Source organism: Chlamydotis macqueenii, chromosome W, assembly GCF_036417535.1.
Source record: "Chlamydotis macqueenii isolate bChlMac1 chromosome W, bChlMac1.mat, whole genome shotgun sequence".
In the NCBI taxonomy this organism is placed as follows: Eukaryota; Metazoa; Chordata; class Aves; order Otidiformes; family Otididae; genus Chlamydotis; species Chlamydotis macqueenii.
In genome coordinates, this window is record NC_141592.1 from 650179 (window position 1) to 677956 (window position 27778).

A 27778-nucleotide genomic window follows, 5' to 3' on the forward strand; every position below is an offset into this window, starting at 1 on the left:
TGTGTAATCAGTAACCTTACGGTAACGGCTCCTGTCCTTACAGAGAGGGTACCTCCTCCTGCCTTCTGGAGGGGCCCGCGCCCCATGACAGTGCCCACTGTGAGCTCTGTGCAGGGCTGTGTTCTCATTCTGCCGGGAACACTGTACAGGTGGCACTGTCATGGGCAGGAATCTGGGATCCCCTTGTACAGAAGCCGCAATATGTGGAGGGTGTGTTTGGTCCCTTTAAAATAAACAGGATACAGGTGGGACTGCGTGTGGGCTCCCCCAGCCGCATCCCAGCTGTGAAAGCCTTCCTGTAAACTGTGACCTTAAGGCAATTTTTTTTAACAAAACAAAACAAAGCTTCAGTTAGACAAAAATATATTTGAAGTATAAAATGCTGTAGCTTCCATAATTCTTTATTAAATACTTAAAGTTGCATCATTTCATTACAACAACTTCGTTTTGTCACATTGAGCTTTTGCTGTCAGGAAAACAAACTATAGTTCCTTTCACTGCTCCTTAGAAAATAAATGGAAAAAATGACTTTTGTCCATAAACAAATCCTTTTCCCACAGTTTAAAGCTGTATTAATTGTGAAAATGAGCATTATTTGTAAGTAGTAATTTAAAAATCAATTTAAGGTAGCTTAGCATAACTTTGAATAGTCTTCTAGTATGAGGTGATTTAAAAAATATTGAACAGTGAATTTAATCTGGAATGTTTGACACTTTTGCATGGTTGGAAATTATTAATAATCTCAGTTATAAATTAGATTTAAAATTTGTGTTCACAAATACAGAACATAGCAACATAGTTATCTGGAATTTTCCATTTGGGTTTTGAGAATCATAACGTATCCACTGTTGCGTGGCTGTGAGAAATGTGCAGGGGAGCCGGAGGGATCAGCAGCCTCTTTACATGCAAGAGAATGGATTACAGCATAAAAATGCAACACGTGTGCTGCTGTGTTTGGCTGCGCGCTGTGTATATGTTCGTGCATATATATTTGAAAAATTAAAAGGAAAAAATGCAAGGTCTATGTGCAAATAATACAGAAAAGGAAAAAAACCCAACATGTAAGCGGAAGGTAACGTGGACAAACAGATGTTGAGGTGTGCATCACAGACGACTGGCTGTGGTCTGCGCGGACGGTGCTGTACCTGAGGGGTTGTGGGGCCCTGGGACAGCCCTGCTGCGGATGTAGCGGTCACACGGGCACAGCCCGGTTCCGGAAGTTTCCCTGTGCGTTTCAGATACGCGTTACTGCTTAGTGCAACGTCCTAACAGCTGGGTGAAGACTGCAGGGCTCCTTTCTTTGTTGCAATTTTATGTATAAAAGGAAAAGTTCTTCTTCAAAATATAAGAAAATCAGAGTACATGTTCAGATGTCCAGGTGTCCAGTCTGGTAATCTACCTTTCTTCTACTATACACACTGCTAATTAGCCCTTGCAATCATGTAGGTAGGATCACCTCTATTTTTAACTCTTAAAAGTGCAGTCCAGCTATCCAGCTTCCTTTCCCTGGCCTCCCTAGCTTTCACAACTCCTTGCCCTTCACTGTGATGTAAATGCTTCACCCAAAGCTTCGGGACCAGGTTATGGTGGAATGCTGCGGTCACGATTAGTGGGGGACAGGGCTGAGCCCAGGACAACTGCAGTGCAGCCCTGGGGGAGCAGGACAGCGTGAGCTGCGTGGCTGGTACTTACAGCAGCGTCCTCTGCTAATTTGCCGGCACGCGACATGCTAGCGTGGCACTCGCTCCTTTCACTCAGAACTCGGAGGGAGCAGCCGGCATGGGATAACTCTTGTGGTAAAGGGTGGGGTTTGTTGCTGTTAGTTTTGGACTGAAAGCTAAAAAGCAGAGTCTCCAGCCGCTAGGCACGCAAGCGGGAGGTAATGTGATCGGTGTGGTGTACACTAACTGCAGCGTTACACCGCACCGCGCTGTGAGCCTTCGCGTGAACAGGAGGGACAGCTGCAGGCCCTGCGTTCTGTCCTGTGACTACCCTTTTCATCACTTATTTGCTTTTAAGGCTCCTTGAGCAAACAAGGAATGGTTTAGGTACTGCCTTTATGATTACCATTTATTAATGAAAAAACTGCAGCTGAATAGAAACTTTTAAAATACTGTTGGTCTGTGTTGCGGTGAAGGGGCCGAACTCAGCCTAGAAGGGTGTCCTGTGCGGGGGAAGGCACAATGCTGTGGTACAGGTCTCACAGGAGTGTGCTTTGTGATTCAGATGTTTTAAAATAAAGTAAGTGACACTTAGGGACTTCTTTTTCCCAGAAAGACTCCTTCAAATGCAGCTTCAGGAGCTGCAGGAGGACTCCTGGCTGGCCAGTCCAGACTCCAGCTGAGGCTGTTGGTAACAGCACTACAGCTTCATGTTCAGAGCCCTGCAGAAGAAAAATCCATTTCCTCTGCAGCTGCTACTGTGCACAGCTAAGGCGGTTTACTGAGCCTCACACAGGTTACTGCAAAAGTGACTGTAACTTCCTGGAGATTTTAACTGTCTGGCTGCGCCATCAGTGTAGCCACCACTAACAGAACCTGGAGGTGCACAGGTGTACAGTACGTTTCAGCAGGGGCTTGTGTCCCCGTACCTACAGCAATGCCAAGCCTGTGACAGCCGCGCTTGTTCTAGCGAACAGGAACGTGTCTGCTACCTCCAACAACAGCTTTTATGCAGGAATGGGACTGGGCTGAGCAGTTCTCCTCAGCTTATCCTACAAGTAGTCGCGGTCATTCATGAAGGCTGGCTCTGGGTTACTTATGGCCCCTGGTAAGAAACCATGCAATCCTGCCCATGAAGGGTGAGACAGCCGAAAGGGCACGCATTTCAGCAGGAGCCGCACAAGTCTGCTAGGGCCTGCATTTAGCTCAGGCTCCCTCTACCTTCCCCGTGCTCCTTCCCACAGCGAAGCCGTCAGTACAGAGCTTTATCCACTTTCTCATGTTCAGGCTCACTCATCGAAGGTAAAAGGTCAAAAGGAATGTCAGGAAACATATCTAATAGAAAATTAGTATTAACCTGTCTCAAAATAATAAAACAACCTTCCTCGTGCATCTGTTAGCTCTTCGGACTTTTTGCTAGCACACAACGGTTTGACTGTGACTAGCACTGTGGCTCCTTGCCCTCGCCCTTTCTGCTGGAGTACGGGTGTGGTGGAGCTCCTGCAGAACAGCTGCTCCTTCTCAGGCCTAGGCTGTTCTTGCCAGGGGGTGCTGGGGATGGGGACAGGGCTAAAAAAGCTGTTGGCAATGAGGTGAAGTTCTAGTTTGGCACGCGGTGTTACCTAGCTTCACAAGCATTAACTGGGATCCTGGGGAAGCTCCTGTCAGAGGTAAGTGCGTGGGCAAAACTTAGAAAACTGCGCGCTAAGTTGCTGAAGCCACACCCTGAAACCTACCCTGGCAGAACCAGAACCATTTAACTTCCGCAGATCAAACACCAGTCCTTCACTTCTAATCCATCACAAAAGAGATGCAACTGAGACATCATAGTTTAAGCATGCAACATGTCATAGGTAACAAAATTGATTAGATAGCAGTGTCGATTAAATAAATCTCTGTGACTAAGGAAAAAATAAATCACAAAAGCAACTGCTGAGGAACACGTCTCAGCTCTGTATCTGTGTTTTTGTTGTATTTTTTCTTTTATACATCAGCAGCAGCCCCATTCACAATTGATAGATATTGCACCAGAAAGACATGTGCAGTGAGAAGGAACAGAATCACATTAGTGTTTCTGATAAAAACCAGATATGCCTTCTGTGTGTCACGTAAAGTGCCTTCAGAGTCGGTGCAGTCAGAAACAAACCCGCTGTTACCCAGATACCGTTAGCAAACGCGTACAAACAGGAGACCACAGACCTGTCTGCCATGGTGCTGATCACACCGTGCCAGGCTTCGTTCGGAATGCCTCCTTTGCAAGCAGGAAAGAGGAAAGGATAATCAAAGAATCGCTGTACAAAGATTAACACAGGGTTAAGCATATCTTCTTCAAACGATTAATGCCAACCCTACCCCAAGTGTTTCTAGTACATGTAAATATTACCGATCATGAGGCAATTTCTTTATTGAACATGAGATCTGGCATGCTGGGTTATGATTCTCCTTGACTTGTAACTATTCTAATATCTATACAAAAATGCAACATCCAGGCCATACTTGTGGATACAGAAAATATTTATGTGCTCAATGAAAAGAGTTGCTCTGGATGTATAGCCCAGGTAAAGAACTTCCAACACGGCTTTCTCCTACGTGCTTAATGGTTTGGGAACACAAGGCTCAAAATGTGCTTTGAAAAAATGCCACTGGCATCGTCTGGTATGAAATTAAGAAAAATGCTCATTTTTCCAAGTGTATGATATTTAATTGTCATGAAACAAAATCTGAACATGTCTAAATCAATTAAAAAGTAAACATGAGTTGTAATACTATACCTGTAAAATGATTAATTCCATTCATTGTCATTAGAAATTACGTAAAATATTTATTAAGGGCTTTGCCTACAGAGGCACAACATAAATAGAGTAAGTCCTGCTGAAATGTGATCAGAGTTCTCGTTAAGCAGTGGGCGCGCTGCTGTGGAGACCTCAGAAAAGCCACGCACAGACTGCAGTTCAAACTTCTGGATTCCAGCAACTGCACCGTCAAAGGGTTTGCTCCGTGAACCAGTGCTGTGCAACTGCTCTGCCATAGTCACTGGGGCCATTGGGCAAATGCAAAAGTGCAAGCAGAACTTGCTTGGAGGGGAAAAACAGTCGACGTTTTAGTCCACTCCTTCAAATCCTTGAGCGTTTTCAACCGCCATAAGGAGCTTCTCTCGCAAATCTTCAAAAGATTCATATAGAGGTAAGTCTAGGCGATTAAAGCTGAAATGTAGAAGGAAAAGGATAACTTAGTAATTATTGAAAACTGTACATATTTTAAAAGAAATAGCAACTATTAAACAACGTGGGAGCCTTATCACAGGGTCTGTCTCATTGTCCAAACGTGAGCGATCTCCCCCGTGTCCCCTGCAAACCGAGGTGGTGCTTGTGTGCCCTGCAGGCGCTCCTGAGCCTGGCCCGGCCCACGGCGAGCTCCCGGAAACGACTCTGTGCCGCCTCTCTCCTTGGAGCTGGAAGTGGGGATTTGTCAAAAACCCCTTAGGAAAGGGCAAAAACAACCACCAGCAACTCCCCACTGCATTTAGGTGATCTGAAAACTTTTCATCTTTGTCAGAAGCGTGGTTTCCTAAGCTCCGCACTGGTGTTCGGAGTTTGTAGGACAGGCTCTCCGCCCTCCTGGGGAGAAGAAGAATGTCTTGAAAAGGTCTTGTAAAATCTCACAGATCGGGGTACACAGAGACGATGGGCTGATGCTGGAACATGTTTTGGGTTTTTCTTCTTCAAGAGAACGTCTTATTCCACAGAATGACTATTTTAATGGAAAGATCGCCATTCTGTACTAATGTTCTCAAAATGCTGTTCCCGTCCAGCACCACTGGAGTTACCTTCACAAAGCCACATTCCCCAGGGGGAGCAGAGCACAGCACAGCTGTGTCCTGGCTGCTGTCCCCCCTGCAGCCCTGCTCCGCGCGGCCCGAAGCCTGCCCGCGGGGCTGCGCCGCCCCCTTCGGGCAGCCCGCGGCCTCCAGGCGGCTGCCGCACGGTTTGGCACCGCGGCCTCGCTGCAGGTTGTGCCGCTTACTGGGACACGGGAAAACGACATCGCGGAGAACTGCGGAGAGGTGGGGTGCTTGGGAGAGAGGCGGGGTGCTTGGGGAGAGAGGCAGGGTGCTTGGGAGAGAGGCGGAATACTTGGGAATACTTTGGAGACAGGCAGAATACTTTGGAAGACTTGGGATAGAGGCGGAATACTTGGGAATACTTGGGAGAGGGTCGGAATACTTGGGAATACTTGGGAGAGGATCGGAATACTTGGGAGAGGGTCGGAATACTTGGGTATTCTTCGGACACAGTCGGAATACTTGGTATAGAGTCTGAATATTTTGGAATACTTCGGATAGAGTCTGAATACTACGGATAGAGTCGGAAAACTTTGGAATACTTGGGATAGGGTCGGAATAATTGGGATAGGGTCGGAATACTTTGGAATACTGTGGATAGAGTCGGAATACTTCGGATACAGTAGGAATAGTTTGGAATACTTGGGATAGAGTCGGAATACTTTGGAATACTTGGGATAGAGTTGGAATACTTGGGATAGAGTCGGAATACTGTGGAATACTTGGGATAGAGTCGGAATACTTGGGATAGGGTCGGAATACTTGGGATAGAGTCGGAATAGTTTGGATAAAGTCGGAATACTTTGGAATACTTGGGATAGAGTTGGAATACTTCGGATAGGGACGGAATACTTTGGAATACTTGGGATAGGGTCGGAATACTTGGGATAGAGTCGGAATAGTTCGGAATACTTGGGATAGAGTCGGAATACTTGGGATAGAGTCGGAATAGTTTGGAATACTTGGGATAGAGTCGGAATACTTGGGATAGGGTCGGAATACTTGGGATAGAGTCGGAATATTTTGGAATACTTCGGATAGAGTCGGAATACTTCGGATAGAGTCGGAATAGTTTGGAACACTTCGGATAGAATCGGAATATTTTGGAATACTTGGGATAGAGTTGGAATACTTGGGATAGGGTCGGAATACTTGGGATAGGGTCGGAATACTTGGGATAGAGTCGGAATAGTTTGGATTATTTGGGATAGAGTCGGAATACTTGGGATAGGGTCGGAATAGTTTGGAATACTTGGGATAGAGTCGGAATACTTTGGATTATTTGGGATAGAGTCGGAATACTTTGGATTATTTGGGATAGAGTCGGAATACTTGGGATAGGGTCGGAATAGTTTGGAATACTTGGGATAGAGTCGGAATACTTTGGATTATTTGGGATAGAGTCGGAATACTTGGGATAGGGTCGGAATAGTTTGGAATACTTGGGATAGAGTCGGAATACTTGGGATAGAGTCGGAATAGTTTGGATTATTTGGGATAGAGTCGGAATACTTGGGATAGAGTCGGAATACTTTGGAATACTTGGGATAGAGTCGGAATACTTGGGATAGAGTCGGAATACTTGGGATAGAGTCGGAATAGTTTGGATTATTTGGGATAGAGGCGGAATACTTGGGATAGGGTCGGAATACTTTGGAATATTTGGGATAGAGTCGGAATACTTGGGATAGAGTCGGAATAGTTTGGAATACTTGGGATAGAGTCGGAATACTTGGGATAGGGTCGGAATACTTGGGATAGAGTCAGTCGGAATAATTTGGAATACTTGGGATAGAGTTGGAATACTTGGGATAGGGTCGGAATAGTTTGGATTATTTGGGATAGAGTCGGAATACTTGGGATAGGGTCGGAATACTTTGGAATATTTGGGATAGGGACGGAATACTTTGGAATACTTGGGATAGGGTCGGAATACTTGGGATAGAGTCGGAATAGTTCGGAATACTTGGGATAGAGTCGGAATAGTTTGGAATACTTGGGATAGAGTTGGAATACTTGGGATAGGGTCGGAATACTTGGGATAGAGTCGGAATAGTTTGGATTATTTGGGATAGAGTCGGAATACTTGGGATAGGGTCGGAATAGTTTGGAATACTTGGGATAGAGTCGGAATACTTGGGATAGAGTCGGAATATTTTGGAATACTTCGGATAGTGTCGGAATAGTTTGGAACACTTCGGATAGAATCGGAATATTTTGGAATACTTCGGATAGACTCGGAATACTTGGGATAGAGTTGGAATACTTGGGATAGGGTCGGAATACTTGGGATAGAGTCGGAATAGTTTGGATTATTTGGGATAGAGTCGGAATACTTGGGATAGGGTCGGAATAGTTTGGAATACTTTGGATAGAGTCGGAATACTTTGGATTATTTGGGATAGAGTCGGAATACTTGGGATAGGGTCGGAATAGTTTGGAATACTTGGGATAGAGTCGGAATACTTGGGATAGAGTCGGAATACTTTGGAATACTTGGGATAGAGTCGGAATACTTGGGATAGGGTCGGAATACTTGGGATAGGGTCGGAATACTTTGGAATACTTGGGATAGAGTCGGAATACTTGGGATAGAGTCGGAATAGTTTGGAATACTTGGGATAGAGTCGGAATACTTGGGATAGAGTCGGAATAGTTTGGATTATTTGGGATAGAGTCGGAATACTTGGGATAGGGTCGGAATAGTTTGGAATACTTTGGATAGAGTCGGAATACTTTGGATTATTTGGGATAGAGTCGGAATACTTGGGATAGGGTCGGAATAGTTTGGAATACTTGGGATAGAGTCGGAACACTTCGGATAGAGTCGGAATAGTTTGGAACACTTCGGATAGAATCGGAATAGTTTGGAATACTTCGGATAGACTCGGAATACTTGGGATAGAGTTGGAATAGTTTGGAATACTTGGGATAGGGTCGGAATACTTGGGATAGGGTCGGAATACTTGGGATAGAGTCGGAATAGTTTGGAATACTTGGGATAGAGTCGGAATACTTGGGATAGGGTCGGAATACTTGGGATAGAGTCGTAATAGTTTGGATTATTTGGGATAGAGTCGGAATACTTGGGATAGGGTCGGAATAGTTTGGAATACTTGGGATAGCGTCGGAACACTTCGGATAGAGTCGGAATAGTTTGGAACACTTCGGATAGAATCGGAATAATTTGGAATACTTCGGATAGACTCGGAATACTTGGGATAGAGTTGGAATAGTTTGGAATACTTGGGATAGGGTCGGAATACTTGGGATAGGGTCGGAATACTTTGGAATATTTGGGATAGAGTTGGAATACTTCGGATAGTGTCGGAATACTTGGGATAGAGTCGGAATATTTTGGAATACTTCGGATAGAGTCGGAATACTTGGGATAGGGTCGGAATATTTTGGAATACTCGGGATAGAGTTGGAATACTTTGGAATTCTTGGGATAGAGTCGGAATACTTGGGATAGAGTTGGAATACTTTGGAATACTTGGGATAGAGTCGGAATACTTTGGATAGACTTGGAATGTTTTGGAATACTTGGGATCGGGTCGGAATACTTGGGATAGATTCGGAATACTTTGGATAGTGTTGGAATAGTTTGGAATACTTGGGATAGAGTCGGAATATTTTGGAATACTTGGGATAGCGTCGGAATACTTGGGATAGAGTCGGAATAGTTTGGAATACTTGGGATAGAGTCGGAATACTTGGGATAGAGTCGGAATACTTGGGATAGAGTCGGAATAGTTTGGAATATTTGGGATAGAGTCGGAATACTTGGGATAGGGTCGGACTACTTTGGAATACTTGGGATACAGTAGGAATACTTCAAGAGGGGAAAAGCTCTCTCCTCTCTCTGTTACACACACTTTAAAATGCCAGCAGTTATAGAAGAAAAGTCCTGAGCTGAAAGGGTTACGTGGATTACAGTAAATAGCAGTTAACAGTCTTTGTCAGAACAGCTCCTCTGGGCAGAGTTTGTTTTGGATCCCTCCACCTGCATTTACTGCAGAACACCTACAGCTGCTTGCTCTTTTACCACAGCCTTTCACACATCCCTGAAAAGGCAAGCCACGCCTTGTTCGGCAAGCAGGGGCACGGTACTGAATCGCGCACATTATATTCTGCAGCTGTCAGCAGATGAGTGCTTTTTTGCCTTCTACATACATACATACCTGCACACTCAGACAGAGGTGTGTGGGGTCCAGAGTATCCCACCTCATAAACAGCTGGGTGATCTACAGCTAAACTACATTAGCAAGTAGCAGCCATCCGTTCCCCCGTTCTTGGCAGTGTAACAACATAGAAACACTATCCAAGCTTACGCTGTTGTGACTTACCAAGTGTGAGCTCTGGGCAGTTTATCTGGACTCCCCCATTGCTCTATTGTAAACAGCTGAGGACCGTTTGAACCTGGTTGAAAATGAAAATCATATGAAATATAAGTTACGGGACACTACAGGGATGGCATATATATTATTTTAAAAATTAAATGTTTGCATAAATTGTAAGGTAGATTTTTCAACTGGTACAAACTCTCTTAATTACGAGTACATTAAGGAAATAGGAATGCTCAATTTCCAAGTCCAGTTAGCTTGTTAAGTTTATCTAACTACCTCCGTGTAGTGTATGTATCATGCAAAAGAAAAACACACTGAAAAACTGAAGCACTAAACATGCATCCTTCTCTTCTTTCTATGACATGAATATGACATAGAATATGACAGCCAACTGAAAAACACCAGGAGCTGCGGGAGCTAGGAAAGCATCCACCTAACACCCATGGTGTACAAAACTTTACTTCTTCTCAGTGTACCCCTCAAATTCTCCCGTCCTCTTGGCATCCAGGCGGAGAACTCTTACGTGGCGTCCAAAGCTGGCTATGACTGCGTTTCGGTCATGGCCAGGTTTTCGTGTTCACGTTCAGAAGTGGTCTGAACCATTCTAGCCGTGAGCGTAACCTGGGGGCAGCTGAAGGGAAACTCACCGTAAAGTTCAGCAAATCCATTCATAGGCACGCGTGACGTCCCTGTAACGAACTGCAGTAACCGAATCCTCTTCTCAGCATCCATCAGTAACACGGCCTGTTGACAAACACAGTCACCGTCACGGTATTTTTAAGAAAAACAGACACGCCCTTGAAACATCTACGGCTATTACAGGAAAAAGCATTTTAGTGGCTTTTCTGGGGACATACTTTTCATAAAAGTGTTTTGCTTCACAAATACTGCCAGACGCCTTCGATAAAACCAAAGATCCAGAGTTGCTATCATGGGTCTGTTTCTAGTACAGTCTCTCATGAGTACCACAGCTGTCACTTCCAACACAGACAGGTGTCTTCAAGCAGTTTTATGAAGAAAAACGTTTCATAACGGACTCCTCAAAACAATACAGGCACCTGCACTTTTAGGAACAACCAGAGCGCCAGATGTGGTAAACAGGATTACCTTCCAGAACCACTGGATAACGGGATGGTTTGGGCAGTAACCGTTTTTGTAGATTGTATGTTGTCTCCAGTCGTTAACATCAACATCGCCGAGGCCGCACATCAGTAACTGCGTATGGAAGTAAATTGTTTTGGCGTTAATTGAAGACAGTACTGTGTTATCCTATACACTCTATCAGAAAACAAGGTTACGCTTTCCCCCTCTTGTCTGACCTTTTAAACAGCTAAGCGGTGCAAATATAAATGCAAATGAAAAGGAGACTATTTCATTTTACCGGAGAAATGCCGCACACTAAGTAGGTACGCTGCGTGTGACAGCATCTTTTATGGCATTTCGCTCAAAATATGGCTGGTGTAGGCGTAACGGCGTTAGTTCAGTAAGCTACTTAAGTGCTTTTGTATGCACTGACTCAGCCACCTCACTGAATACTTACAGTTTTTTGTGCTTTTATGTGATTGATAGATTTATTAATTAGGGAGAAAAATCTAATTTCCCACTATATGCAAAGCATCTTTGCAAATTCACTTACGACGAGTAAGCGAAAGGTGAGCCTAGAACATAACACATCTCCTTGTGATGAGCATTACTGAGCTATTGTCTCTGGGCATCAATTAAACTCACCTCTAGTTCGTTTTCATCAAAAATTTTAATCAGATCAATAGGAAGAAGTTCTGTGAATCCCTAAAGGAAAGCAAAGCAAAGTTAAAATTCTCATATAATGTAACATTAAGTTTTATCTACCAGGCTTCAGGAAACCTAAGTAAATGACACAGGACGAAGAAGGGTTTTGAAAACAAAATACAGTTGCTGAAGCACGAGTCTCTAATTTAAAAAAATAATCACTAAATTATTTCAAGACCAAGTAATTAAAATTTGAATAAGAATGACCTTATTCTCATGGGGGAAAAATTATATATTCTTATACAAGGTAAAACTGTGAAATGAAAAACCATAAGCATTCCAGAACTTGTGTGGTTATGCAAAGCTCCCCACTCCCTTAAGGCAGACACTGATGGATAAGAACTCTGCATTAATAAAAATTCTGGGGGGAAAAAACAAACAGCTAAAGAACCTTACCTCCAAAAAAGCATTCATTTGTTTTTGAACTCTGTTTACAAACCTCCACTGGATGACCAGGCTAGAGCAGATAAAAAAAAAAAACAAACCACACATAAGCATTCTCATCAGCAAATTGCAAAGTAAGCGTTTAGAGATTTTAGCAACCCCAACAGTTTCAGTTTCTCCTTCACAAGTTCAGCCATCTCCCAGCCACACTCTGATGTGAAGGAAACAGCAGCTCTTTATTGATTGTTCATATTTATCTTGCGTGACTTATGGAATTGTTGAGAATGATCAGTGCCTGTGAACAAGCAACAGTATGAACGCTTTCCCGTTAGTATGCAACAAAACTCTACACGCACACTGCCCTGTTCCAGAGCTCTGACTTCCCTACATCACCAAGAACGTTTCTGATCTAACACTATCGGACAACACGCCATTAACTGTTTTCATCCCATGGAGATTAACCCGAGGAGGAACACGGTGCAAAGGCTCGTCTGTGGGCTGAAACAGCCGGCAGGCTCTTTGCCAGGCTTTGGCTCTTTGTAAAGGAGGCTCTCACCCAGGCTCTGGGTGCTCTATTTACCGCTGCCATTAGGCGCCTAAAGGACTGCACACTTTATATTTCCAGAGCTCCGAGAAATTAACAATTCCCAAGGAAGTCTGCAAAATTTGAGGACAGATGTAATTATATCTAACAGCCTACCTATAAATAAACAAACAAACAGATGACTAAAACCTGCACTATCAAAGGAAAAGGCTCACGTTTCAGTGCTAACCACCTCCAGCAGAAACGCCGCACAGGTTCTAGAATAATGCTTGAGAAATCCTGGGCCTTTCCTACAGAAGCACGTTTCAGTCCTAATCTGCATGAACACAGCAATGATAATGTTTGCTCCCCTCTAAAGAGGCACTAGTTACAAATGCCAGCAGATATAGTTGACGTTATTATTTTACATTCTGGGAGGCGGAGAAACAGAGGAAGCTTAAAATGAAACCTGAACAGCCTGTTTGGATGTGGCCAGTTTTTTACAGCCACGCTGGCAGTGCCGACACGGCTGCGCGCTGCGGGACTGGCAGAGGGCGAGAGCCGGCTGGAGAGCACTGCCCGGCTCATTTTAACTCCTGTGCTCTCAGCCACATCTTTCTTGTTGTTCCACCATTACAGCCGAGTCGGCGTAACACAACATTGCAGTGAGATTCACAAACAAGTACAAAGTTCTCCTCCTAGAGGAATGCTTAAACTTTTACAGAGTTCCTGAGTTCCTCTTGAGTGAACACCGCAACGGCAAGCAAATGCAAACTTGATCAATTACACAGACTCCCACTTTCACGCCTTTTTCCAGCTCCAGTTTAGCGCTCAGGCCTGCACTCACTCTTGATTTCTATCCTGTGGCCTAGCAGTTTATGAGGAAAAACTGAATCCTAGGGTGGAAGTTCATGGCTGCTGTGGAGATCTACGAAGCAGAGCTAGTTACTCCTGGCACTCAGGGAACAGATAAGCAGGCACGAAACCGGGCAAAATTTGTATCTCTACTGTAACACATCCAAGAGTAACCTGGATACAGATGTCTGTCATTCAGAGCAATCCCATCCCTTCTTGAATGTTCCTCAGGCCTACCCGTTACGAAAATAACTTCCTACTACATCACAGCCTCCCCTGATTAGCGCAATGCACGGAACAGGAAAGGTTAAAATTCAAACGTTCTAAGGATTAGGGTATCAACAATGCCAACAATAAGATTTTCTTTTGAAAGGATCTCTAATTATCTGATGGAGTACAAACTAGAGTAATTCCAGCAGGTTAAATTCCAAGACAAGTGCAACTGTGCTTTCTTACACTCAGGAGAAGTTCCATAAATGCATACGTACTCGATATATTCCCTTTTGTTTTCATTCGTTACCATGATTTCTGACCCATTTGGCTTCAGGTCAACTTGATATGTCTGTATTGCGAAAGAAAAAAAACCAAAATACAACATGACATTATTTCAGGGAACATTTCTCACAAAATCTGCTCTCCTTGAGCAGCATTTACAAATAGTATCAGAAAATTATTGTGCCATAATAGCCACTGAGACACCAAAACATTCCATGTTTAAAGACGGTATCACCAGGAATTATTCTATGATCACTTGTAAGAATGAATTCCTGTCATCAGCAAGTCAGCAAACCATTCAAAAGCAAACTTTTAGTCCTGAACAGCAGGCTCACTTGGGTAAAGAAAACATATTCCATTTTAATAAGGGGAGAAACACGTCTTCCTCGAAATAAAAAACAAAATGATTACTTAAAATCCAGAGAGAAACTGTTTCATAAAAAGGCCAAAAAAGAAAAGTAGAAAAACAGATAACAGAAATGGTGAAGCACAAATTTGCCAAGGATGATGTCGGCATTGATTGTAAAAATCAAATTCATTACAGTTCACAAGAAACTATGGCAAGTCCAAATAACGTGTTTATTTCTGAGGAACGTGATTTATCCGTAGGAATGCACGGAAGTAAGGCAGGTACCAGGACAGCCAGAAGTTGGTAGCTTTTACCAGTTAGTGCCCACACAAAATTGCTACCAAACGGTGCGCTCCATAGCTGCAGCTACGAAGCAGCATTTTTCTGCCTCTGCAGATCCTGGTGTTGACACACAGCATAGGCACGAAACCGGATTAATCTCTTGTAAAGCACACGTGCTTGGGCAGGAGAGAAGGAAAGTCAAGTATTTTGTTGCCTGTAAGTTGGCACTGTTACAGTCAACGTGTTCCATCAGTTCTGAACCACAGATCCACTGGAAGCAACCAAGATGAGACTCTGCACCCACATTCAGCCACGCCTGTTTTTAAAGCTGTTCCTGATCTGCAATAATTACTCTTACAGTTACATCAAGGGCACTTCCCAAAAAACCCCACACATACTGTGAGCATGGTAAAACGTTATGTCTAAGACAAAAGAAATCATAAATGCCATTAATTCCTTTGCACCCATGACACACAGGAATGGCACAGGGAGCAATTTGAATAAAAAGGTAAATTAAGAAATGAGCCAGAGAGCCTCAAGCTGCAGCTGTTTTTAACACCAGTTTGTAAAGTGTCCCTGAGAGCATAAACCCTCCCAGACAGTCCGCAGCTTCTAAAATTGTGTGTCACACTTGAGCAGTGATCGGCTTCTTGTCTGTACAGTGCTGACCTGCTGAAGAATGGCATCAAAAGGATTAATCTCTGCTGGAATCAGATGCATCTACTGTCAATTAAACAAAAATCAATCCTGCTGATAATGCCAGAATTAGCTATGTGAGGTATTAAAGAGTCAGGAGAGGAGCAGAAACTATCTCCAAGTAAGTTGATTTATGTTTGTGAGTCAGAGAACAAACTTCTGCCAGCAGAAGTGAAAGCTGGCAACGAAAGGCTATCGATAATTTGAAGCTAAATCATTAGAGAACAGAAGATAATGAAAATGACCAACAAACAACAGAGTGTGTTACAAAAACTTTTCATCCTATGGCTTTAATGTTCTCCCTAATTTTCCATGAATTGAGAAACATAGGTTGCTTCAGGAAAAAAGTAATAAGCCCTGAGAAGTGGATCAGAATGTTCCTGACAGTACCTTGGCTGCACAGGTTTTGAAATGCTGAAGTCAGCTTTTAAAAAAGGCACTGTGGTCCACACCAGTGGTACCTGGAGCCAAGAGATCTAGGTCTAAGAGTTACACAGCGTGACAACACTAAAAAGGGCAGAAAAGCCTACAAGCAAATTAATTTAAGAGACACAGGTAGGTATTCTTAAGTCCCAATATTGTACAAGATCAGTATGGTTTTGTCATTAATTGTGTGCATGCATTTACAACATGGTTCCGCTCCACAGCTTGTAAATAAATAGGAAGATTCCAATCACAGGAGGCAAGTCAGTTCCAAGCTCATGTAAACTCATGATTTATTGGCCTTTAAGTCCTCAAATTAAATCCAACGCATACACTTATGTACAAGACATTTATCTGTACCAAGTTATTTCCATCCAGAAACTGGTCCAGCTCTCTGAAGTTTGCTTTAATAGGATTCTCTGTAAAGACAGACTGTAAATCTATAACAAGCTGTACCATAAGCTGTTCTGGCAGCTCCTACTGATAAAATGAGTTACGGCTTCGGCCGATGAATTATAGTCCCACCTACTCACTTCTCAATTGTTAAACATGTATCTAACATTTTTCATTTGTAATGGGGAAAGTTACCCACGCTTGCTTTTGTTGTATCACCTGCCTGCATTACAAAAAAGCACTATAAACAAAGCACTTCACTGATTATAATTCTACGACTTTGTCCTTCAAGAACATCTTCAACCTGTACAACCTCAAACAGTATTTTCTGAGACAGGCTGAGAGTATTTTCTAAGACAGACTGTGTGAGACATTTATTACTCCTCACTGCAAGTATTTCATTTGGGTTCAAGAACTGCTTTTCACTAAGATGTCACATTGCTCACAGACAAGAACATAATTTCCTTCTTCGCATCTCCAGCCTCAGCTCAGGAAGAAACAGGTTAATATGCACAGCCTGCCTGTACTGATCAGTGACATTCAGCACTCCTGAGGGAGTTCACAACCACGAGATGCTGCTCAGTATGTAACGGCTTTTTGGCAATAACCAGTAACAAGATGGAAGTCCTTTACATACCTGTCCAAAGTTTTCTTCATCTATGCAAAACATGAGATCCAGCTCTGTTGGGTCATTTTCCAGGATCCACTTCAAAGAGTTGTAGTATTCGCTATCCTATAGCAAATTATAATTAAAAAAAAATATTGAAAATGTGAACATTGAATGTGTAGTTTAACTTTACATAGAACAAATGAAGACATGTAAAACTAGAACTCTGAAGGGACTGGAAAGATGAGAGCTCATTTATTTGCACAGCTACTGTAAAGCAGGGTAAGACGGATTACTTTATTCATAGGCTTTTTTCTTAGATGCTCTATTTTTAGATTCACATAACTTTTCTTAATTGACTTGTAATTATGTTATTACACAACACAATAAACTGACTCCACATCTCTTATTAGGTAAATATGCATACAGTGGTTTGAAATAATTTTTTAGAAAATGTCTTACTGATAAAACTGTACATTCTTTTCAACACGATTTATATAGCACTTCATTACATCAATAATATATTAGACAATAACCGATTGCATTGTTATTATTAAAAGCCTTGAAGTTTGCTGAATAAAAGACCTCTAATTTCCTAAAAGAGTTGTATCCTCCTCATGTGTTAGATTCGTAATTAAAGACTGACCCAAGAAAAACGAACACTTAAAGAGAAGAACGACCCGCTGAAGTTTGGTGACAGTGAGAGCTGGGGGAGAGATTAAGCAGCTGAACCAGTGTTTCTGTCAGTAACGGAAAGTCTGTCGAACTCTAAAGCATAAAAAATCGTAACCTGTGTTTTACTCTTCTCATACCGAGTATACCTTTGGCAAGACCAAGGACAGCTATTGCAGAGCTAAGAATAAAACGTTTCCCAGCTACTCGTAAGAATAAAGAGCCTGAACTTCCTTTTCAGATCCTTCGGGATATGTATCTCATGAGCTTGGTTGTCAGCTTGTACTTGAGCTCAAGTCATCTCATCTTCTGCAGAACGCGGGATCCTATTTACTGCTGTCCTTCATTTTACAATACAAAGTCAGAGATGACTAACTTGTAAAACCATTCGTTTTTCTCCCAGGGAGTGCCAAACACAACAGTACTGGATTGCAACTAATGCTGAAGGTGTGAGAGTAGAGGACGCACAGGGAACAAAACCAAAATGGACAGAAGGCCTAAGTTGTGCTGCATTCTTTAAGTATGTTTCGGAGAGAATGGTTTATCATTTGGCAACCCTTTCTCCTTCCAGCACTGGAACTTGTGCATGGGCAACTTCCATGCTTCCAGGTCAGAACTAAGCCTTTGCATCCCCTCTTCCTGGCTCCACAGCACAAGAAAGCTGCAGGGCGTGGTGGTGCCCTTGTAACAGGGAGAAAGCTGAGCCAGTGGAAAATCTGAAAGTGTAATTAGACATCTTCTCTTGTGTTTCTTACTGGCCTATTCACATCTCTCTTCCCTGTCCTTCTCACCACTGGAAGTGCACTGGTATTCAAAGAGCTGTCCTAGCAGGGAAAATCTGTTTTATTACAAAAGGACGTACATATCTTTCTATAGTTGTTACAGCTATGACTTGTGTTTTCCACCATGCAGTTTACCAGAATTGTTGGCTCTTAGAAACTTCCCCAGAGGAAAAAAAAAACCACGTAATTGCTAATGCTGATACGGCTTAAATGTTATCTTACCACGGACTCCATGTCTTTCAGAGTAATTGGCTTCCCCAGCATCATTTTGTAAAAAGGTCTGATGAAGAAGCCTAAAAGAGAGGGAAGAGTGTTACCTCCACTGGTCTGCATTTTCATCTTACATAAAGACGTGACTGCTCAAGGATAATACACCGCATTTCCTAATGCGCCAGCAAGACAGAAGCCTCCTGAAAGCAGCAGCGCTGTAACTGCTCAAGTTAACACACCAGGCTCATTTTTCATTTAGCACAGAAAGTCTGATTTTTCAATTACAAGAATTATGCCATTAGTTACCATAGGTCATTAAACACCATAACATTAATGGCAGAGAGAAACAGAAGATGGGGAATTGAGCTCAAGGTACTCTAATCCGTTTACAATTGCCATTTTTCTCTCAAAGAGAACGCTAGAGAAACAGGACAGTCAGCTCCCTCTCACAACGTGCTGCACTACTGCTAACTAAAATATAGTCAGCTTATTGTGGGATTTCAAAGTTTATCAGAAATAATATTTTCTCATTAAATCATTCAGCAATAATTTAACAGATCAAAATATGCTGCAATGGACATCCACACAACTGCTTTGGCTGCAGGCCTGCACGGAAATGGCTGATATAAATTCAGTGCTTTTCCTTTAGGGAAAGTGATTATTTAGCAATGCTGAGTCTGTAGTTTTACCATCAGTGGAGAAAGAGCGAAACTTTATACGGAACTTATTTGTTGAGTAAGACACTATAGTTTTTGAACCCCCATTCACATCAGGAATGCAATTTCCAACAGTTCCAGTTCCATTACTTCATCTCAGACTCTGTCTCCAGAAATACTGCACTCTAAAGCATATGAATTATTGAAGTGATTTATTTTACTTAATAAAAATCCAGTAACAGTAGCATAGCCATGCAGTGTAATAACTCACCATCCAGCAGCTTCCCATGATATACTGCCAGACCAGCAACCCGACCAATAAACGTGAAATACGACAGATGATCTTCGTTACAAAGACCTGAATTAGGATTAATCTGAAGTGTATAGTTGTCCCTTTTTGGGGAAAGAAAGAAAATATCTAAATAACCAAGTCTTTAAATAGGCAGATATTCAAATATGTTAATAAATGATTTGAGCATAGGGCCGTTTCCTGTTCCTTTTTGCAACAGTGTAATACTGTAATTTCTCCACGCGTTCCCCAACAGAAGTTTCTGACAGTTGGTGGGCAGGCTGACCTCATCAAAACTGCCTTGCTGCGACCATAATGATTACATGAGAGGTACCCAAAACTCCTGCTCGTGGGGCAACAGGATTCCACCTGTGGCAAGTGTAAGAGGGCTGTGCTAACCTTGTCAAAGCGTAAAAGCCTGCCGTCACTGAAAACTGTAACATTTTGCCATCAGCTTCAGCAGAATAGGAATTCCAGCTAAGTTATCTCTTCTGCTGGGCTTGGTTATTCACTCTTTCCAGTCAAATTTCAGGGCTTAAAATTTTAGAATTCTCTTTTGCAGTCGTTGCTTTTAGTTCCTGAAATATCTGAAAGTACTGAAGAGGAATTAAGTATAGGCTCATGGTCCAAGGGTCCTAGGATAAAGAACGTTTTCTTAATGCCGTCTTAAACTGCACATACTAGCAAACATCTCTGAAATACGCTTAACCCCCAGGCTGCTGGAAAGAGGTCATCCAAGGACTCAGATCTTTTAACTGGGTAACAAAGCATTAAGACTCGTGTGAAAGCGTGTGTCACAATAAGGCGTTAGGGTAAAAGCTGTACTTTCAATTTGCAGTATATTCTTAATCTCTGAAGAAATATATGGGAGTTTTAAGTACATTTTTTTCTTCTTTCTTAAAATAACGTTTGATTTCTGGACCTAAAACAAAATAACATTGTATTTAAAATATCTACTGTGACCTACATGCCGTAAGTGGAAATGTTTCAAAACAGATGTTTACCCAGTATCTGTTAGCACACAGGCAGTCTGCGCTAGTTTAAGCTGTGTTTCCCTTCAACAGCAGAATGTGTCTTCTCTGAGACACAAATGCAAGGAAACTCTCATTATGCAGTCTTTGTTCAGCTACTTTACCATCTATTCAACACTTAGTAGAGAGAGAGACTGATACTGATATAAAAACAACTGCTGCCTGCAGATAAGAAATCCAGCCTCACTGTAGCTAAGTGCGCAGTGTGGAATTGCATACAGCACATTAATACGAACGTATTTTAAGCAGGAGAGTTCCTCTCTCATTTACACTAATGGATTGCTCCAAGATTTTAAAACAGGACAAAACCAAATTTAAGCTTATGTAAAGCTACTGACATGTAAATGAGAAGCTGTTTTGTGAGCCAATTATGAAGGAGCGCTGTAATTCTGGACAGCAGGTGCTCTACAGTGTAAGGGGAGGGCATAAAAAGCGTCTTCCGTCTGACATGGCTCCTTTCACCGTTACTGGCCTCAAAAGTTGCAGTTTTGCTGCAAGCAAGGTAACACTGAATATTGCCTTAATAATGAAAATGTTCTATGAGATTTCAATGACAATGTGAAAGGTTCTCTGAAAAGCAAGTAAGAAATGATAGCACAGAACAGAGAGATTTGACTGATGCACCACGACCTAACTACTTTCCAGTGTCACTTATGCAAAACCTAATGTATATCCCTTATGAACAGAAATATTTAAATGGACACTTACGTTGCTGAATATTCAAAGAGACCATAATAAGGGTTAAACATCTCCTTGGACAGGAGAAAAAACCATTCTCTGGCCACACCTCCATAGTCAAGTCCTTTCTCTGACTCAAATTCAATCCAGAGCCTGGCTTTTAGTACATCAGGTCTCTTCACAGACATGATTCTTCTGTAGGACTCCTCAAAAATATTATTTCTGTGTAGCTTCATCTCAAATCTGTTCGGTATATCGGCCTATGTGAAAGGAGATTACATTACACTTGTTAGTCTCAATCGCTAAGTCTTCAGGCAGATTACTGGCCGGTGCTAACAACTAAATGACAGATTAGCCATCTAAGGTATAAAGTTCCCCCTTATTTTCGTCTTTCAGTGCTAGGCCTACAGGTTGAGAGCATATAGAGAACTAGGTAAGTTCCAGTACAGTGGTTCAGAGATTTCTATATTTGACAAAAGAATCAAACAAGACAAGTAAGAAACAAACAAGCCCTAAGAAAATGACTGCTATTACTATGCTCTATTTTAAGGGCCTTTTAGCTTAAAATGGTAACAAATGCATGTCTGTAAAGGCCAGAAGAGTGTCACAACAAGGACACCCACAGCACCATACACAACAGAACTGAACCGCAAAGCCGTCAACAAAAAAGCATCGGGCTGCCAAAATGTTTTAGAAGGTCTGTCTGAATAGGAGGCAGCTAACGCCCGCTAGGAATCATAGACTCAGCTCTTCTGTGATTCTGTGATTTAGCCTAGGGAGCTAAACTCAGACAGGACAGAAGAGAAGTGAGTTATGAATTTGTACAAAGACTGGATGAGCAGATAAACATGACTGTTACAGCCACGTATAGTTTTCCTGATAAAACTGACTTGAAACAACTGTCTCAGAAGGTTTGCTTTTTCCTGTATCTACGCTTGGCATGGTCTGTTGTTTCTCCCTGACACAGAACAATTGATTCCAAAAAAAGCAGCACGTGTCTACTCACTGGCTTCTTTAACTTCTTCCGGAAATAGTCATATTTCTGCTTGAACTCCCTGGAATATGGAACTGCCTATCAGAGAGAATCATAAACAGAGATTACTCCAGCTACGCAGAAGTTTGATATTCCAACATTATTTAAACAAAAAAAAGAAATTTAAGGACATGCCATCTACACACGTATGCCAAAGGTCATTTAATAAAACTCACCATGCATGAAGTACAGCAGCCAAAATTTTCCCATTTCTCAGTGTGTAAATTGAGTTAAAAGGCATGAAAACTTTTGACCCAGTTCTTCTCTTTACCAAATACCTACCCACCCTCATTTTTCTTCTTCTTTTAGGAACAGAAAAGACCAAACCCATCTTGTAACACAGATAAAAAAAATCTGGAATGTATTGCTGCCATCCATGTGTCTCATTAGGCAATAACGGGCAGGCCATATGCTAGTAAATTTTAAAAATGACTAGTGCCACCCCAGAACGTGGACTTGCACGGCTGAAAGGGCTATGCATTCCTAGGCACTACTCAAAAGACACTGAAGTCAAAGAATTTTGAAAATGAACCTAAGAACAAGTTAAGGGACTGCAGTAAAGCTGTGACATTAACAACAAACACTGTCTGTCCTCCAAAACGTGCAGGACACAACGTATACCTACACAGCAGAGTTAACTAGGCAGGGCAATGCCCACAGCTAGAAACTACCTTTTCAGCACAATGTGAATGAATCTAATTCTGAATAGTTATTAAACTGTCATCAAACTCTATCCAAACTATTCTGTAAATTACTTTTAATGAAAATACACACCTTCATAATGTCTTTAATCCAGAATCTGAAAGTATTTCACAAACAAATTAACATTCTTTTGAACCAAGTAGAAGTCACTGTGTAACATTTATCTGAATGCTCACTGCCTGTGAGTTAGACCACATTTTGAAGTAACAGCAGCATAACAGAATAATTTTAGAAGTTTAAAGATAAAAAAGGGCACAGTAAAGGCCAGTAGAACTACATTAATCAGCAGAGCCGGAAATTGGTTTCTGGCATATGTAAGCACCCCTTAAGAAACACCACAGGTCTCTGAAATGTTTCCGTGGCTTTCCAGGTTCCCGCAAGGCCTCTCAGGATGACTCCAGGCACGCACAAATCAAGGCTGAACAGAGGTTCGGACAAGCTCTGCCACCCGCAGTTTCGAAAGACATTTCTGCTTGAACACTGTGCCTCTCTTTCCCGCTAACACTGTTGAGCCAAGTGAGGACGTGACGCTAAGCTAGAAGCCTGCCATGTCTGACGGTAATCCGTACGCCACTCACTGACCACCACGGTCGTCAGGAAGGCGAGAGCGTTCTCTTCCACTACCTGCTTGTCTTCATCAGACTCCTGTGCTTTAGCATCAGGTGGAAACGCACACAAACGTCCCAAAAGGCCAGGTCCTCTACGGCACCAAGAAGTACCAGAGCCAGAAGCAGTGGAGGTGCTCTGACAGGCACAAGTCTGGCTGTAACAAACAACTGCTATGTTTGTAAGATTCCTTAATTCTCTGTGGGTTTTTCTGACAATTAATTCTTCAAGAATTTTGGTTTTAGACACCATAAACAACATCAATTTAATCAGAGTTTGGAAAGAGCTGTGAAAAAAAAAAAGACAAAGAATGCTTCCTGTCCTTGATCATAATATTTTCCGACTACATCCTTTCCTTTGTTTGCTCTACTGTTCCTTCAAGATGAAAGAGCAGACCTAATCAAACGGCTAGCTGAACAAATGAGGTGCAATTTCTTGGGAGCAAAAGAATGATTTTGAATTCCACAAGGCTGCAAAAGTTACATTCTCTGTTCCCAGAAGGCTGAATCACCAATTGCAAAGGTTCAAGTTCAGTTTCTGGGTGAGGACTGGGATTTTGGAGGAGGGAAGGTGTGGGCCTCACTGAAGTAGAGTCATGACTGGATGTAGGTGAGAGCGGGAGGTGGAAATATTTCTGTGTGGCTTTTCTCTTGCTTTGGACCACTGGCAGCAGGCTGGAAGAGTCTCCAGTGCACTCCAGCCTGTGTGAAACAGAACAGCGTCTGCAGAGTGGTCCATGCCAGGGACAAGGCATCCGTTTTGGGGCACCCTGGCAGGCTGTCACTGCGCTCGCAGACTCACAAAAGCTGGCACCTGAGCCTCTCACGTCCATCAGGAAAAGGCAACGCAAGGCCGAGGTCCTGCTCCCTGCTCTGTTCATCATGCAGAGCCTGACCTGATCTCGAGAAGAGGTATGACCTGCTGCTCGATGATGTCTCCTGCCTATACCAAATGTACGTCAGTCACAGCATTTAATGGCAAAAAAACCCAACATAGTAGTACTTACTGGACCAGTAATTGCCGGGTTCTGCAGTCTGGGGTCTTCCCACTGGGTAATTTTATTATCTGTAAATAACAACAACAACAACAAATCATTACTTCTTTGTTACCACTCTGAATTTATGTTGTTTTTTTTCTCCCTGCAGCTCTTTTCCCTACCATTTCCACAACTTAGTATTTCAGGGTTAGAAAAGGCTGCGTTCACCCATCTACACCAAAACCCCACCACACTGTTTAGTTGAAAACACTCGTTCAAAAACGCAAAACTACAACAGAATCCAGTGCATTTACACTGCTTTTATTTCTAGGTCTGTAGTAGTAAACATGTTCTATTTGAACATGGTCTGGTATTCAACTCGTATTAGAAATACACAGACTTCATGCCTGAAAGGTAAAGGAAGCCCAAAACTTTGTCAAATGACAGACTAAGTTCACTTTCTTGAAATTTTGCATAAAGATAGCCAAAATGCCATACTTTTAAGACAGCCTGTATTTAAATTTGGAGGGAATAACATTTTTTTTTTTTTTTAAAGTCCTGGACACTGATTTAATGAAAAGGTTAGAGGACCATTAAGGGAAGTAAAATTATACAGTTACGATATAAGAGATCATTCAGTTTTGAGACAGGAGATTCTGGCCGTAATGCGACAGAACCCAGTTCATCTATGGTTTTTAAGAGCACCAGGAGGGTGATACAGTAAAGTTATACAGGACCACGGTGAAACTCGCCCTGCCTCCAGACAACTGCTCCTCACAAGATTCTGAACACAACAGAATCACAACAGAATGATGATGTTGCAACAAGAAGACAATGCTCCAAAACCCAAACTAGACGCCATCGGCAATGGCCAGGTGTAAGTCATCCATTTCCTGCACTGAAGGGGCAATAACAACACATCTCTTTGTTAATGCACTGCTTTGATTTATGTGCTGTCTCTTAAGACAGCAGTCCAGATTTTAAGTTTTGTAATTGCTAGGCTTGGGAATAAACACACTAAGTTTCAAGAAAATTGTTTTTATGGCTAGTATAGGTAAAAGCAAAGAACCAAACCCACTTATAGTAAAACAAAAGTATTTTCCGTGCTTCTACAGTTGGAAAAGGCCAGCTAGTTTTAAAATGGACTGGGATTTGAAAGGTGACATTCCTTAAATGTTAACTGAAGAAAATTCAAAAAGATCACAAGCACGTTTCAAGAAATTTGACCTACCAGTTAATTTAATGTTAAAATACCATTTTGTTTCCCTTTACAGGTTCAGGCTATTTAGTGCTTATGGAAATTATGGAGGAAGGCTGTTAGACTGACAGCTCCAGAGCCACATGAGATCCAGAGACCAGTCTGCCGTAAAGGTGTGATGCCCAGTCTGCCCCTTCTCATCTTCCTTCAGCCTGGTCACTCAAATTCCCTTCTCCAACGTTTACTGGTTTTATACCAACTCATTTCTTATACCTGCTTGAACCTGACAGCCACAAATCACGGTGGTAATTTTCACTGAAATCAAAGGTGATGGAACTGGAAATGACTGCAAGTTTCTCAATTCTTTCTTATTGCCCTACATACTTAAGAGTGTATGATGTTACTGCCAAATCTTTGGCTAATTTTTTTTTTTCCAGAGTATTACACTGACAGGGACTTTATATTATAAATGCTATTCCAGGGCTTACGTGCCCCACCAATCACAAGGGTCTAACGTGACCCACTCTGCCTGGCATTGTAGCTCAAGATTCTCTGTCCTGTCCAGAGTGGATGTGGACAACAAATTCATTCCATTGCAAAAATCTCTCTTGAGCCTTCACACAAATCCAATAGTCTGCCTTCCCTCATAAATAGGGCTCTAGAGCCTTTGCAGATTCCCTCTTCTCCTCTGGTTCCTCTCCTCTCCTGAAGTTTGGGACCCCCTGCTAGGTGCGGTATTATCATAGCCGAGACATCACCAGTGCTGATGGGACCAGAAGGATTACTTCAGGTCTTATTTAAGACACTCCTGTTGATACATCACAGGATCAGTTAACTCGTGTCCAGTTGATGATATTTTTCATGCCCTTTTCAACCAAAATTCTACTAATTGTTCCCATTCTGAGTAATACTTCACAATTCTTATTAAACAGCATCTTACTTCACACTAGGGCGGCTATTCGCCAGACTCACTCTGACTTCTCATCCTGTTTCAGTGAGCACCTCCCACCTCTCCTACACTGTTGTTTCCTGCTGAACTAATGAGGACATTTCCCTAATTCACTGTTCAGATCACTAATGAATACACTGAAGAATGGTGGATCCGATGGAACCCATTTAACACATCCATCCCTCTGCCAGTGACCACTGATGACTGTTCTGCATATGGTGGGAAAACCTTTCTGTTTTCCTTCACGACACCTTCCAACAGGCAGATCATATTTTCCTGTAAGGCTCCTAGGAAATGCAAAGTATGTGCATGCTACAGTGAACACAGAATCCTGTTTTATTCATGGCTGGTAAATAATGTAGACTTAGCTAGCTAAGGACCAATCATGGACAACTACAGACTGTGGTTTTTTTGTTAAAAGACTGACCATTGCAGAAATTAGAACTGTTTATAGTTGAAATCTAAAAATATTGTATTTTCAGGCTACTATGTTACAAGTAATAACTAAATTACTTTAACAGTATTTTGCTTTACTAGTTTATACGACATACTTAATAGCAGCTAGTATTGCTCCACAAGAGGAGGTTTCTGTGCTGGTTGCATTAGACGTTTTTACAGTTGCTCTCGGGGATGAGAAAAACATCTCAAAAATAGGACAACGGTATTGGATAATTATGCAGAAGAATTACAACATGTATCTGGGGAATCAAGACATGAATACTACCTGAACCTGTCAACACTTTCAATATTTATATCGTATTCTACACTTGTTGCATCTTAACGAATGGCTCCAGCAGAGAACGACTGAAACGACGGCCAGTTTATCCTGGTAATGACCACTGGGACTTGTGTATTTAGGGTGAGCGTGGCTGATCACAGCCCGACTGGTTTCAGCATACGCTCTCCAGCCAGCCATGAACCACGTTAAGAGGCAGCAGGCTCTGTCATGGTCAAATGTCACCGCTCTGCCCTAGCCATACTGTGACAACGAATGCTGCTGTCAAGACGGCTCAAGCCGAAGCGCTGGGCTGTTTGCAGTCATTCCCTGAACAGTGAGCACAACACGATCGCAGTGGAGCCGCAACGCCTCCACTGTAACACCACTGGCACCTCTGCTCCTACAGTCCACTGGTAATTGTAGCGGTGTGGCACCAGAGCCAGACCAAAAGGATCTTTGCTGGAAACAGCAGCATTATATAAAAACCTCTCTGAACTTCTGTAAAAACTGCTTTATAAAAAGCTAAAAAAATCTCTCATCCAAAGAGGGGATTTAGGAGACTGAAAAATTTAAACTTTTTACAGGAGGCTGGGAGGGTCAACAACTATTCAGAGATTTTAAAGAAGATAGTT

The 27778-nt window shown here is 42.3% G+C and overlaps 1 protein-coding gene across 7 annotated transcripts in view; it reads right to left on the minus strand.

Annotated features, from left to right (window-relative positions):
• Positions 1-383: 383 nt before the first annotated feature.
• Positions 384-27778, minus strand: part of NEDD4L (NEDD4 like E3 ubiquitin protein ligase) — a 142501-nt gene continuing 115106 nt past the window's right edge. For all 7 annotated transcript variants that reach the window (XM_086769502.1, XM_086769503.1, XM_086769504.1 and 4 more), the window contains 13 exons: positions 24312-24370; positions 21971-22036; positions 20995-21224; positions 19238-19359; positions 18323-18393; positions 16677-16772; positions 13890-13963; positions 12036-12096; positions 11580-11639; positions 10959-11066; positions 10499-10595; positions 9852-9924; positions 384-4864 (listed from right to left, as the gene is read on the minus strand). In XM_086769502.1, coding sequence (XP_086625628.1) covers positions 4762-4864; positions 9852-9924; positions 10499-10595; positions 10959-11066; positions 11580-11639; positions 12036-12096; positions 13890-13963; positions 16677-16772; positions 18323-18393; positions 19238-19359; positions 20995-21224; positions 21971-22036; positions 24312-24370 — 1220 coding nt within the window. In that variant the 3' untranslated portion in view covers positions 384-4761. The remainder of the gene's footprint in view (positions 4865-9851; positions 9925-10498; positions 10596-10958; positions 11067-11579; positions 11640-12035; positions 12097-13889; positions 13964-16676; positions 16773-18322; positions 18394-19237; positions 19360-20994; positions 21225-21970; positions 22037-24311; positions 24371-27778) is intronic.